The sequence below is a fragment of the Xylocopa sonorina genome, chromosome 5, assembly GCF_050948175.1.
Source record: "Xylocopa sonorina isolate GNS202 chromosome 5, iyXylSono1_principal, whole genome shotgun sequence".
Taxonomy (NCBI): domain Eukaryota; kingdom Metazoa; phylum Arthropoda; class Insecta; order Hymenoptera; family Apidae; genus Xylocopa; species Xylocopa sonorina.
This window is the reverse complement of record NC_135197.1, coordinates 10,186,369-10,200,569: the sequence shown is the minus strand read 5'-3', so window position 1 is coordinate 10,200,569 and position 14,201 is coordinate 10,186,369. Positions and strand designations below refer to the sequence as shown.

The 14,201-nt window shown below is 48.4% G+C and overlaps 1 protein-coding gene across 24 annotated transcripts in view; it reads left to right on the top strand.

The window, feature by feature from the left end:
* Positions 1 to 14,201, top strand: part of LOC143424108 (bromodomain adjacent to zinc finger domain protein 2B) — a 120,772-nt gene that overhangs the window by 97,404 nt on the left and 9,167 nt on the right. For 8 of the 24 annotated variants that reach the window (XM_076895939.1, XM_076895937.1, XM_076895943.1 and 5 more), the window contains 13 exons: positions 69 to 254; positions 413 to 575; positions 726 to 743; positions 1,313 to 1,556; positions 1,673 to 1,934; positions 2,021 to 2,403; positions 2,693 to 3,007; positions 3,164 to 3,438; positions 3,582 to 3,663; positions 5,995 to 6,843; positions 11,923 to 11,988; positions 12,618 to 12,662; positions 13,673 to 13,726. In XM_076895939.1, the coding sequence (XP_076752054.1) occupies positions 69 to 254; positions 413 to 575; positions 726 to 743; positions 1,313 to 1,556; positions 1,673 to 1,934; positions 2,021 to 2,403; positions 2,693 to 3,007; positions 3,164 to 3,438; positions 3,582 to 3,663; positions 5,995 to 6,843; positions 11,923 to 11,988; positions 12,618 to 12,662; positions 13,673 to 13,726 (2,942 nt within the window). The remainder of the gene's footprint in view (positions 1 to 68; positions 255 to 412; positions 576 to 725; positions 744 to 1,312; positions 1,557 to 1,672; positions 1,935 to 2,020; positions 2,404 to 2,692; positions 3,008 to 3,163; positions 3,439 to 3,581; positions 3,664 to 5,994; positions 6,844 to 11,922; positions 11,989 to 12,617; positions 12,663 to 13,672; positions 13,727 to 14,201) is intronic. The other 16 variants (XM_076895951.1, XM_076895947.1, XM_076895961.1 and 13 more) reach the window with 13 other exon arrangements.

Genomic DNA, 14,201 nt, shown 5'->3' with positions numbered 1-14,201 from the left:
TGCCGTCCGTACACGTCCGTTCAGAAATAAGTTGACAGGTGTTCTGTTTTTCTTTCAACGTTGTTCAGGTATTAATCCAGCTAGCGCAGCATGGTGGACAATGGCCTCGCACCTAGCGGCACAGGACTACCTCGCGAGGTTACAAGGAGCGGCAGGACTGCCAGGATTCCCTCCTGGCGCCGAGAGCCTCCTGCCACCCTATCCTGCCTCTCTACTTAATCCCCCGTCCCTTTCGTCTCACAAGTCTAGTAAGTGTAAGTATCCCCTCGAATTTCTCAAAGTTCGCTTCGCTCATCTCTCTACTCCGCGTCGATCTTGTCGATTGATTCGCGATTCGTCTCTAAATTTTCGAGCGAAAAATTTGGACAAAAGTGTTATCGTTAAATATCGTGTCTTTCCCATGGAACAAAAGCTAAGTCAAGCAAGAGTCACAAGACGCCAGCGAGCAGCAGTAGCTCGACGACGCCGAGCATGACGAGCAGCAGTTTGCCGGTCTCGACCCAAGCACCGGTCACGTCCTCTCATCACAGCACGTCGGCCAGCAGCACGCCGAATTCGCAAACGAACGTCGTCAGGTACGATGCTACCGCGTTTCTGCACGCTCGTTAAATCGATGCTTTCTCTCTTTCCCGTTTTCATTATTTTTCAACTGACGCCCGGTGTCCGCCATCGCACTTACCGTCTCCTATTAATTATTTTTCCACGCTTGCCGATACCACCTGCAGCACTGCGAAAGAGGGCAGGTGAGAGATCGTTAAGACCGAACGAAACTAAATAAAAAGCTACACAAGACAATGTAGAGAAAGAGAGAGGGTGGGTTGGGAAAAGGAAAAAGAATACAACAACGAACAATATAATAACGAAAAATGGGGGGAAAAGAACGTAACGAATCGAAAGAGATGCTCGTACGATCGATTTTTGTTATTCACAATTTACGCGCTAGTTTTTCCTCTCTTTCCCCGGTGAACTCTGCGTTGTCGCTCTCTCTATCTCTCTCGTTCATTTAACTTTCATACGGTGCTTGTAACCGTGTAATTTCGTTGTTACGATTGCTCGATGGTCCTTAACGTTGCGCCGTTTTAAACAATTTGTCCTTTAACTGGTCACCCGTTGGCATTTAATACCTAAACTTCTCACGGGGGAAAAAAAAAACGTCCACGCGCAGCGAGTATTTCAATCCTTCGTGACCGTCGATTATATTCGTCGTTGCCGATTTTATCTCGAACGTGCATAGTAGATAAACCGAAAAAACCTATTCTCGATTGAAACGACGACGAGTACGGTCGAGTAACCCGAACAATTATTTATTCAGCGATCCTAGCAGTATATTAGGGGGTGTACGACTGCCTCCTGACACGGAGATCATCAAGTACACGTCGAGCATAGTCGGTCCAAAGATTCCTGGCACAACGAACCGCGGCAGGAAGAAGACCATATCCTTGGACACGCCAAGCGTGAGCGTGCACCCACCGCCGGTACCTGCTCTAACCGCTCATCAGACAAACACGACGTCGACGTCGCTGATGATGGAGCCGAGAAAGTACAATCGCACAGGGGTGAGTATGGGAAAGCTTGGAACCGCGACTGAACGATTAAACGCGCGATCGTCGCGACGCTTAGACGCGGCGAAAGTATCGCAAGATCGTCATGGTTTCGTTTGGATTCCTTTCAGGCCGAGTCGAACGATTACAGAGAGTCGGTGGATCGTGTGGAGGTGATCAAATTGCCGGCACACTCGACGAACGGCTCCGTTCTGCCGGCGCCGTCCTCGTACACGACCACCACAAACGCGAACAATTCGAGCGATTCGGACGCGCCGTTGAACCTGTCGCTGAAACCATCGACGACGAGCGGTAGCTCGCCGATTTCCGGTAGCCAGCCGCTCAGCCAGCTCAGTAATTTAAGCCAGTCGTTGCTCGCCTCCGATCGGACCTGTAAGTGTCTTCATCGCGATGAGATTTCGTTGCGAACAGGGGTGAGGAACGCTTTAACGAACGCGGTCTGTTTCGTGCGTTCACAGCGAGGAGAAAGCCCGGACCCAAGCCGCGAAGGGTGCCCCAGAACTCCGTGCCCGTGCCAGCGTCTCCGAGTCCGTCGTTGGCACAGCTGTTCGCCGCGGCGGATTCGCCGCAACGGCCGAGCAGCGGAAGCGAGGAGAGCGAGAGTGCTAGCTCGACGCACCACAAAGATGGACGGCCGAGGAACCTTGGCCGTGGAGTGTCGAAACCGAAGAAGAACACGGTCGCCTCGCTGCTGGCTCAGAGCAGAGCTCTGGGTATCAAACCGACGCCCACCTTGGACCCAAATGTGCCATTGTCTCATCAGGTCTCGTTGCTCAGGTCGAACATTCTGGCTGCTCAGCTGCACGCGAGCGCAACTGGTCAGAGCGACGACAAGAACCAGGTAAAGTGTTCGACGATGTTCCCTCGAAGACGATCCTTTGCCGTTCTGTTCCTTCTCTTCCTTTTTTTCGTTTCGATTTTGCTCTTTGCTCGTGAGTTCAGTTGCCGTGAATTTTTACTCGATCCGCGGTCCTTGTTGGGTTTTCATTTTTTAATACGGGGTCTGCTTCTTCGAGTCGTAGCCGTGAAACAGGTGCAGCTAAGGCGGTGGACGAAACGGTGATCCGTCGTGCTCGTTTTTCGTTTTTTTTCACTTATGATTTCCCACTAAAACCATGCTCCCTATATAGCGGTCTTTGCAGGAGAAGATGAAGAACAAGCTGCTCGAGGTGTCCGGCGAGGAGAGCAACATGGACGTGACGAGCGAGAGCGGCAGCAACACGGACGTCGTGACGGACACCGACGACGACAACGCGGATGGCGTGTCCAGCGCGAAGAGGAGGAAGGTGAAGCCGAGCGAGAGGGACCTCCAGGTGCCCCTCGAGCGTGGCTGGAAGAGGGAGACTGTCATCAAGGGACTAGGGAAAACGGGGGTGATAAAGGGTGACGTGTCTTATTACAGTCCTTGCGGAAAGACGTTCAGGAGCAGTCCGGATTTGGCGAAGGTTAGTTAGCGTGTATCGTTGTGGAGTTGTCCGGTTCGCTCGTTTCTCGATCGATTCGAGCGTGTCTTTTCTCGAGCGGGTAAAACTTGTCCTTCGCGACTTTCGTAATAGTGCGCTCGCGTGTACGATACATACGGTGGAATTGGATTCTTGCAGTTTCTGGATCAACAGAATCCACCCGAGTTGACCACGGCGAACTTCTCGTTCTCGTCTCGCCCGCTGGTGGGCGAGTTCCTGCAACCGACGATGGGCCTCGCGGAGGCGGAGTTCGTTAGGCTGGGCGCCCAGGAAGTGGCCAGAAGACTGGAGGAGTTGAGGGCCGCGGGTGGTTTCAGGGACGCGCGAACGAACAATCAGTACGAGAGAGAGAAGCTCGCGTACGCGAAGAAACTGGCGAAGGAGGAGGCTCAACGGCACAAGGAGCAGGCCAGGTGAGTTCAACGTCCCCTGTAAACGTTTTTGCGCCGAGCGTTGCGCCGTCGGTTGAATCGTGATCTACTTGCTTCTATAGGGGAATATTTCCTACGTTTGGGTGGCGAATCATCGAATCTTTTTAATCGTGTTCCCGTTGCAGGCTCATCAAGGAGCAGGAGAAGACCGAGAGGCAGGAGGCGGTGAGACGGGAACGGGAGATCCGAAACCAACAGCTGCTCGAGGTAAGTTGACTCTCTTCTACGACCGTGTTTACTTTCTTTTTCACGTTTTGTCTCGATTCTCGTTGTTTCATTCACAAGGAGTCTGTTCTCTTACTCTATTTGGGATACCTTACTACGTTTTTTTGTATTTTGTCCACCTGTCGTGCGTGTCGCATGCTCTCTGTGTGTGTCGTATTTATATTATACATATACATATATATTATCTATATCTATATACGTATATTATATATATACATCTATTTGTACATTATATATATACATACATATATATATACTCCTCCAGTGGATATTCTTGTAACTCCAGAAACTTTTATATACTCGCATATATGTGAACCCCTCTGAACCAACCCTCGAACTATGAATTCCAACAACCAACCGAACAAAGAAAAGAAAAAAAACCAGAAGAAGAATAGTAAAATATGTCCCAGGACACACGAAAACCAAAACCTCCATATAGACGACCAAGAATCGCTAGCAATAGTGACAGGAGAACCCAGCATGTCCTCCCAGAGTCTCTTTCTTCCGACTGACACCGATCAAGACCTCAGCCACCCTCTAACCTCCACCGCCGCCTCTTTACTCGAAACCCCCCCCTTAGCTCCCAAGTTTCTTTATTTTTAGCTTTGTGTTCGATACGTTTTCTGTTCGCGACACGCTCTCCCCCATCCCCAGTGAGAGTCGAGAACGTCCCTCTCTCTCTCTTAGTCGTGAGTTGACCGAAGATCGTTTGTGGCTGCATCCAGCTTCCGGGTCCTCCACACGGCGAGAACCGACCCGACAGTCCTTTCGGTTCTATTGATGAGAATCGCGATGAACCGTGCAGCTTTCATAGAGACTGAATGAACGGGTGAAAGTGCAGGAGAGAATGGGAGGAAAGAATCGCCGAGAAAATCGAGACTATGGGACTTTCGGTGTTTCGTCCGTTCGAAATCGTGCCGGTAACACGTCTCGCGTTTAAATGTCGATTTTAATCAAGAGAGACAGAGCGAGAGAGACGAAGCGGAAATTAAAATTCGAACGAGAGGGTTCCCTGGTCTCGAGCTTTTCAGAATAGTGGAAAATAGTCGTGTTCATCGAGATGTGCTCCATAGTCCCGGGTGCTTTTTGTGTGCGCTGTAGACAGTTTCGCATAGATCGGTCTTTGTCGTGGCGTAGTTTGTCTTCACCCGATTTTTCACATAGTCCGACGGCGAATGATCGGTTAGAACCAGAGACCACTTAGATTAGTTCTCTCTCCTCTACTCGTACGGCGCTTCCCTTCTCTCTGTCGATCCGTGTACACGCCTCGCGCGGCGTCGAACTCAAACGCGACGCTCGCTCGCTCGCGCCCGGTTCGCCCCCTTCGAATAGAGAGCGGAACGGATCGAAAGTTCGAAAGACGACGACAAACGAAATCGGCGTGTACACGAACTCGAGAGCGCAAAAGGGAGGCGCGCCTCGCCCGGAAAACTTCTCCGTTCGCCTCCTCGTGCGGGACGAGTGTAGCGGAGCAAGTTTCTCGCCCCCGCCCCCTCCTTTTTCGCTGAACATCGCGAAAGGGAGACTCGAGGGGCGACGAAACGAAGTTCCCCCGAGGATTTTTCCGCGGCGAGCGCCGAAATCGACACGGACATTGGAATGCGCGAGTGTAGAAACTTTAATAGCCCCCATCCATTGTGATAGTTCTCCAGTGATACCCAAAGTGTACGGAATACTCTACATCCATTTCGCCTGAGAAACCGAGACACTTCGATGACAAGACTGCCCACTAATCCGAACCCAGCCAGAGTCCCTCTTTTCAATCACTCAGTCACTCAGTTCGCTCATTCATCCCCTCGCATTCACTTGCATCCACCTCTCTCACACGCACTCGTACATCACATACGTATCTCTCTTTCTCTCTCTTTCTCTCTCTATATATATATACCTGGCCCACCCTGTTGAAAACATACACGCAACACGCAGCACCCGTACAAAGCGAGACGTTTGAGGGTACAAAAGAAAACGTCAGCCGAATGGAATTGGGGATAAAAGAAAAACAAAATAAAAGAAAAAACACAGTAACACGTACCTAGATATAATTGGGGTTGATAAATAGCTGGGACGCGAACTAGGGATGCCCAGTTCACTCATAATCGATCTTAATCGATACTTGTTTTGGTCGTTCCTTTCACCGTTAGCCGTTAACGTGACTATCTTTGTTGCTTACGATGTTCGTATAATTGTATTTACGATAGTCAATCGATGGAAATAGTCGAGTCTGATTAACCGAATGCTAGTAGTCGAAGAATCGAAAGATCGCAGGTGTGTAGAGGAGCCCCCTTAGTTTCTGTTCTGTTGCAACTCTTTCAGTTGGTTGCGAAGCTCGAAAAAGGCTCAGCCTATCCTCTTCACAGTGAGACCACGCTAGAAATCCAACCACCACTACCTATCACCACCACCATCACCACCACCAATACCACCACTACCACCACGATCATTGACCCGCGTTGCTCTAAACAATTGTTCACGAGCGTCCTACTCGAACGGGGGACGTGCCGGCGTCGAAAAGAGCGACGGGTGTCACTCGCACGCGTACCACCGCCACGTAATCACGTGACGTCGATTAACACGATCGATTATTGGGCATCCCTAAACCTACAAACGCAGGGTCGAAAGCGGCTAGCGTTCACGATCAAGCAGAAAATGAAGATCATCCAAGAGATCGAACGTGGTAAGAGCAAGAGCGACGTGGCGCGCGAGCTGGGTCTGGCTAGCAGCACGGTGGCCACAATCTGGAAGAACCGCGAGAGCATCGCTGAGAGCTGGAGGAACCGCGACATGATGCAGCACACCGACGCGGAGGATCAGGTCGTGAAAAAGTCCAGCCTGTCCTCCGTCGCGGCGAATCTGGCCTCCGTCGCGTCGCTGGTAACGAACAGCACGGTGATGAACACCGTGAACACCACCAGCAACGCGAACACCACCACCTTGCCCGCGGCGGTTATGGTCACGCCGCCTCAGGTGCAGGTGGTACCGCCGCCACCGCCGCCTCTCCCATTGTCGACCACCCCTGTCACGGTCGTCCCATCAACGTCTCAACCGACGCAGCCGACCACGCCAACCTCCGGCACCACGTCCACAGGCACCACCACAACCAACGCCAGCATGGACAATACCCAGCAGGCCCAGACCCAGACGCAAAGTCAGGAGCTTCTGGAGGTAAGATGTCGTATGACGCCTCCTGACCCCCGAAAAAAAAAAAGAAAAAAAAAGAAAAAAGATACGAAAAACCCCCCTTCTTCTTGAGATCGAAGTTTACCGTCCTCCTATTCTCCGCCCTGGCATAATCATCCCTTGAGGAGAACCTTCCACCGCGAGATCGTCCTCGAGGTTTTTTGTGTCACTCTCAGCGATGGGATTCGCGATGGAATCGCGGTTGCCGGGTGGGACCCACGAGCAACAGCACCGTGCGCCGATGATAGATTCTTCGGGGAGTTCGATCGCGTTGAGTTCCGAGTGCGCTTCGCCCGTCGATCGGAATTATTATAACCGTGCAAGGTGGACGCGTGCGTTTAATGGGAGGAATTTAATCGTCGCGCGCGAAATTACTTTCCGACCGAACGATCCACGATGAAGGAGCCGACTTCCGGCGCCGCCGCTATTCTTTCAGCGAATCCTTTGTCCATTAGTTGCACTCTCGATTAATTGCTTTCGAGGAATCCACCGTCTCTCTCACCTTTGCCTTCACGCTCGACGGTCCCAGCTTTCGCGGGACACCAACTGCATTCTACGTTCCTACATCGTCATTAAAACCCTCATCGACTTCATGTTCACTAATGAGCGTTACCCATCGTTCCTGTGATTCGTTCGTTTCCACAACGGCCTTCCGTACTTCCTTCTCCTACACGCCTTTCTCTCTATCTCTCTCTCTCTCTCTTTCTCTCTCTTTTTTTTTCTTTTTCATCCCGGTTTGCACGAGGACCCAGACGAAGGACCTCTCGAGGTAAGACTACGATTGCCTGGTTTTCTATGTCGTCCACCAATCTTTTTTGTGATCGAAATCTTCTCTCTCTCTCTCTCTCTCTCTCTCTCTCTCTTTCTCTGTCTATCTCTCTGTCACTGTATCTCTCCCGTGCCCTATTTCTCCCTCGCTCGGTTCACCAACCCGCTCTGTCCATTGCTAGATTAAGTGTATCACGATGCGACGACCAGAGGTAAGATATACGTATAAAGCTTCGTCTGTCACCGGAAATTTGTCCGCGTGCAAAGAACCGTGCCGGGCGTGATTTCTGTTTCTCGATCGTTTGCATCGCCATTATTCCATCGATCATCACTGCGAGTCAGTTCCCCAGTATTTCTTTTCACCATCGACCACCTATCACATCTACGTTTCTTTCATTTCGTTCGCCATTTACACCTCGTGCCTTCCCATTCTCGAATACGTCACTCTCGTCAGGTCACGTATTTCCTCCTCGTGCAATCGGTCAAACGGCGAGCACCGGTTCGTGCCCCTCCTGTGCCGCGTTTCACTCGAGAGTATACCCGGCCCAATTGTGGACGTCGTCGATGCGATGAATTTTTAGGGAGCCCCGAGAAACCCGCAGAGTTTACGATTCGCAAAAAATCGTGCGCCGTCAGCGCGTTCGAAGATCGACCAACCAACCTCCCGGCACTTAGCCCCTCTCTCGCGCCGTGCGACACGGCACCCTCGCGAGGTAACGACGCCACGCGCCGCCCCAGCGTCGCATAAACCCCGATTATCTTTATTCAGCCGGGATCGATGGGGTTTACACGCGAACACCGTCGTCTGTTTCTTATTAGGCCATCAAACTTTACGTCGAGCCGCCGCGAACGGTTTCCCCCATGATCGCGTGTGCGCTCGCGATATCCGCGGCTGGTTTTCCCGTGGAAATCTCGACGGCCTCGTTTACTCGGCCGCGAAGGCGTGTCCCCGGTCGTGATTTTTCGCCGACGTAACGGGCCAGAAGTGTCGTGTTCCGAGGTACGAACAGGTACACACGGGCACCGGTAGCCACGTCGGTAAAATATCTGTGCATCACGCAGCGATCGAACGAAAGAGGACAGATGCACACACAGAAACAGCTCGCGGACACAGGAAATGCGAGCGCGTATATATATATAGACACGCGCACGGTGCTTTCGTAGGTTCAGACACGCCGGGTGATAACGATATCGACATCCCTGGCACACGCCAAATTGAGTCTGTTTTTCTTTCCTTTTTCCATCGTTTTTTTTCTTTTTTGTTTTTTCTTCTTTTTTTTTCCCAAAACGCAATGAACGCGTGAAAATGAAGTTGGAACTGTTGACCGAAGCGAGGAGAGGCGCTTCAAACGGAGAGATCGACAGTAGCGTGTTTTAATGTTTAGAAGATCATCTGCTAGAGTTGAAATTTTGATGACTAATCCACCGAGTTTGTAACCCGTTAAGATACTCAATTCGGATCGTACGCCACGAAATGCGTCGAATCGTCGAATCTTTTTCTCGATTCCTAGGAGGAGTCGAGGAAATTGTCGAGGTTCGAGCATCGATGTCGACATTGCGATCAAGATCGGCCATAGTATGCGTAGACCGTACAAGGAACTCTCTATCTTTTTTTTTTCCAAATAATACACGATTGTAAAACAACTGTGGATCTATGACGAGAAATTAGAAAGAATGTAATACCGACTGTCGCAATGCTATCCTGTGCCTAGCTTCTCCTGTCACTATATACAAAAAAATAACAGCTAGCTACATGATTATCCAGCATGCCATGTTTATTTCGAATTTTTCCGTGCCTCTACCCGATTATCGAATACCGCTGCCCGTGCAAATCAAGCGCTTTCCTCCTTCTCTTCTCGCTCTGGTATTTTTTATTTCATTCTCTCTTCGTTTCATTTTCACTCTTCTAGCCCCACGGCCCGTCCCTAACCAACCTTTTTCACTCAAGTCGAAAAGGGTAAAACGCTGTCGCGTGGAACATGTAACGTTGTCCACCTCTGTTTATAATTATCGCTCGTATCATTACTGTCGCCATTATTCTCTGATTATTACATTATAATTGCGAATTACTACCATGTACCTATTTAATACAAACTACGATCACAGCTATCAGAAGCTCCTCTCTATTTAGACAGGCTGTTACTCTCCTCCTACACACGTTTCAATTGACCAGAGGCTCTAGTTTCTCTCTTCTTTTTTTTACTTTTATTTCTCGTTACTACCAGCTTCAGCGATTAATACGACACCGATATTATACGATATATCACGTAATAGGTGCATAATACATAAGGCGAGTATATTTGCTTGGCTCCTGCATGCGCTCTCTTTATTCCCGTTTTTTCTCTCATTCGCTCTTTCACTTCTCTCCTCCACGTTCTCTTCTACTTTTACTCGCTTCGAAACAATATTTTCTATATTACTCGTTTTTTGACACTCTCTATCTATCTATCTCTATCTCTATACTTTCTATTTACTTTGTCTCTCGTCTTATTCTTGTACAAATTATGGTGGTGGTTTTATAATATACATATTTATATATATATATTTATACATACGTTTATCATATATTATACATACACACTTTTTATATATATATATATTTATATATTATCAATAATATATTTCATATGTTGTATACTCTATATCTTTCTCTCTGGTAGTTGGTGAGAAGCTTTACGTTTCGTTCGACAATACTCCCATTTCGCACCCGTTTTAGTTTCTCTCTTTTCGTTACCGTTCCGTGCGGTCACGTCTGTTCTTCGCGAACACGGAACACACCGATTCGTTCCATTCTTCTCTGCTTGGCTACTCTCTTCTTTATCACTGTTCTCCATTCCGTTTGATTCTTTTTCTCTCTCCTTCTCTCTCTTTCTCACTCTCTATCTCTATCTCTTCTTTTTCACTCTCGACGTTATCTGTATATTATCACGTTCTTTGAATCACGAAATTTTCTACGAACAGCATGCGTACGATTTTTATCCGGTGTTTCTGTTACTCTTCTCACTTCGTTTTTTCGATTTTTTCTCCGGTTTTTGTTTCTCTTTCTCACTCTCTCTCTTTCTCTCTCTCAAGTGTATCACACACACGGTGAAAGGGGGACTTTCGTCACGAATCGTGCGGCCGTCGACGCACCGTTTTGTGTACGCTCTCCTGTTCTCGTAGTTGTTGATTCGTTCCATTGAATCTCGACCATGGAATTCGTAAAGATCGGGCAAAATTAGACACTTGGGACGACGATTCTCCGCTCACGAGCGTCGTTCAACGTATCGTTAACACATTACGGTCCGCGCGCGTGCACGCTTGTCGACGAGGAATCGAGGAGACGAAACAATTTCACGCGATTCGAGTTGAATATCGCTTGGAAATGTATCACCTCGCTCGTTGATACGTGATAAAAGTTACTTGCGTGCCAAATTTATTATAAACTCATGACTTTTGCTGGCAACTGTACCCCGCGCGATCAATTAAACCCATTACAGGCACCACGTTCGTTGAATCATAAATAATCATAATAACACGATCAAGCAGAAATAAACAGCGGGGATCGTACTGTGTTAATTCATCAAGAATTCGAGAAGGAGAAGATCGATTCGCGGTTCCCTGAATAATTTCCCACGCAGAGGATCACGGGATCGCTAGAAATAGCAACGGCCGAGCGTTGATTAGCGAAATTAGAGTTTGGACATGGTAGATTAGCGCTTAATCCCTGTCACCGTCTCCGCTAGATAGTAGACGCGTCCGCTTCTCTACACGGTAGACGCTGTTTCGAAATCACGAGCAACACGGGGATATACCGGATACGCAGCGGGAAGATACACCACTCGAAAGAACAGGGAGATCGGAAATCGGGATTACAGCGCGGAAGGTTGTCGTGATCGCGTGGAAGAGAAAAATCGCAGAGGGCCCGAGCATTTCGCGCGCTATCCAGGAAAAAGAGACGATCGGGAACCGAATTGTTGTTCCGGAAACGAAATGAGATCGACGCGACACAGAGCCTCCTACAATATTTTTTCAGCGTCTTTTTTTTCTTTTTTTTTTTTGTCAATCAGTCCATGCCCAGTAGATCTCCTTCGATCGGTAGAACGATGTAGTAACAATCGGTAGTGTCGCGCGACTAAATGAAAGAGAAACGATCTCGGTACACGGGTCTCGTAAACGTTAAAATGATACTCGCTCGCGGCTATCGTTAAGTGGAATAAAAAAAAATATATATATATGAGAGAAATCATTGTGTAAGCTTGATCCATCGAAAATAATGACGGATGCGAGTGACGTGTGTATATGGCATGTGCGCAGGCTCGGAAAAAACGGCAGGAAGAGGTGGAGAAGATACGACAGGAAGAGCAACAACGGAAGCAACAGGTAATCCTAAAATCGTTGTTACATGTAGCCTGGTTTCTCTCCGTACTACGACTTCGTTTCACATTTTCCACCACCCACCCCCCCGAACCGCCAACCGCCCCCCTCAACCACCCTCTTTCTCTACCACTTGTTGTTAAAATAAAAATCGTCGTGGAACTTCTGCAACTTCGTTCGCGAAAGTTAGCGATAAATTGACTTCCAACTTATTATTTAACTCTCGCTTTCTATGCCACGATTCAATTACGAATTTATGATATCATTGTACTTTTTTTTTTTCTTCTTGTTTCTCTATCTGCGTCGCTTCCGTCAAAACTGGCTGCCAATACGCATCGTCGTTTTACCGGATAGAAAATGATTATCAAAGTGGAATTTAATTTGTCGTTGATTACGAGCAACCTGTATCCACCAGAGTCGCGAGTACGAGTTCGCTCCCTTTTGCCTCGTTAAACGATCGCAGCAGCCACCCCCGTGTTTCTCCTTCGGTAGAATTCGTTCGTTCAATTTTAATTTGTCCCCACTCTCCCGCGAGTATACGCGCACCTGTCCGGGTTCGTTAGTAACTTTTTAGAAGAACGACAATTTAACGAACGAGAGAAAAATGACCACGAGCATTCTCTGTGATTTCCCAGGAACGAGAGCTGAAGCGGCAGCAGGCGGTTATGCTGAAAGAACAGGTGAGTCCGAATGAATTTCGAATCATATTTTTTCTCCTTCTATCTTCCTTTTTTTTTTCTTTTTTTTTTTTCTTCATTTGGATCGTTTCCTAGGATCGTGTCATTGCTGTAGAGTAGAAGGTGTGCGTGTGTGTGTTTATTTTTCTCGTAGAGACATTAGCTTTCGTTTCATATACATTCTTTTTACATCTCCACATCGCTTTCGTCCGTACGTCTCGCCATTTTACTAATCTTTCAGGCGACGCCATTCAAAGTTTTTCATTAATTCTTTTTCCCTTTGATTCACCGTCACAATTAACTGCTACTATTTTAGATACCATACTCGAGATATCATGAATATCTTGTTCTTTTTTTTTTTTCTTCAAGTCTCGTCCCCTCTTTTCATTAAAAGTCGCTTGCGTTTTCTGTTAATTTTCATACGAAAGCAATGCTTACACGACGGTGAGGAGATCCAGAGTGTTATCGTTTGTTTCAGACTGTTTTCTTTCAATAGAGAGACATGCTATGTCACGGAGTTCTGTTACACACGTGTTTGCTTCCCCGTTTTAGTTTTGTGGTGTACACACTGTAATTTTGTCTCTTTGGTTACTCGAACGTAGATTTCCACGGTAATGCGACGCGTCTCTGAGACTGCCTTGAGTTCCCGTTCGCTTGTGACGCGGGTGTGAGTTTGGTATTGACGTAGCAACTCAAAGGAAACTTGAGTAATACCGGTTCGGACGAGCGTTCTTCGGGAGCAAAATTTCTCATTAGTTCCCTCGGCATCGATCTCGGTTGATCTTGCATGATAACCGGAAAATTGGTCACTGTGCGCGGAAAATCTGACTACAGACTCGTGGAACCCGGAAAAGAATGAATAGCTTGTCGTTTAACAGCTTAACGTTCGGATATTGTTTCCTGGCGCGGTCGAGAGGATAGGCGCGTTAAGGAGAGCGAGATGTACTGTTAGTTTTGAGCGTGTAGAGGGTAGTTTGAGCACTGGTGGACTGTGGATGTGTTTTGTGCCGCAGATGTACATGCAGGAGCTCACCAAGCAGCGCGAGATGCTCTACACCGTCGAGCTGGTATGTCTCATACCCAATCTAGTTTAATTAAGACGACCTCACTAAAACGGAACGAGCCGGATTCCCGCGAACTTTAAACTCGTCACCGTCCCGCCGTCGAACGATCGAGATCGATCGGACGGATCCTTGGATCCTCGGTTCTCAATTGACGCTCGAACAGTTGCACGTTGCGATCGATCGATCGATTCGGGCAATATTAGAGGACCGACTGACGAGTTCAAAGTTGTCCACGTTCAGTTTGTGAATCACTAGTTGAAACTAATCCTGCACCCGGACCGATTCGTCGCTCCCTCGTCGAGGATCACCGATCCCAAACAAGGTATCGACGAACGAAGACGCGTTCGGAACGAATACATTTCGCCACGCGAGCAACACTAACGCTTTTTCCGTTAGATCCACGTTCACTAACCAGTCCCACGGTGATAATGTTCGCGCGACACCAGTCATACAAGCATCGTAGACGCTTTGTACCTCG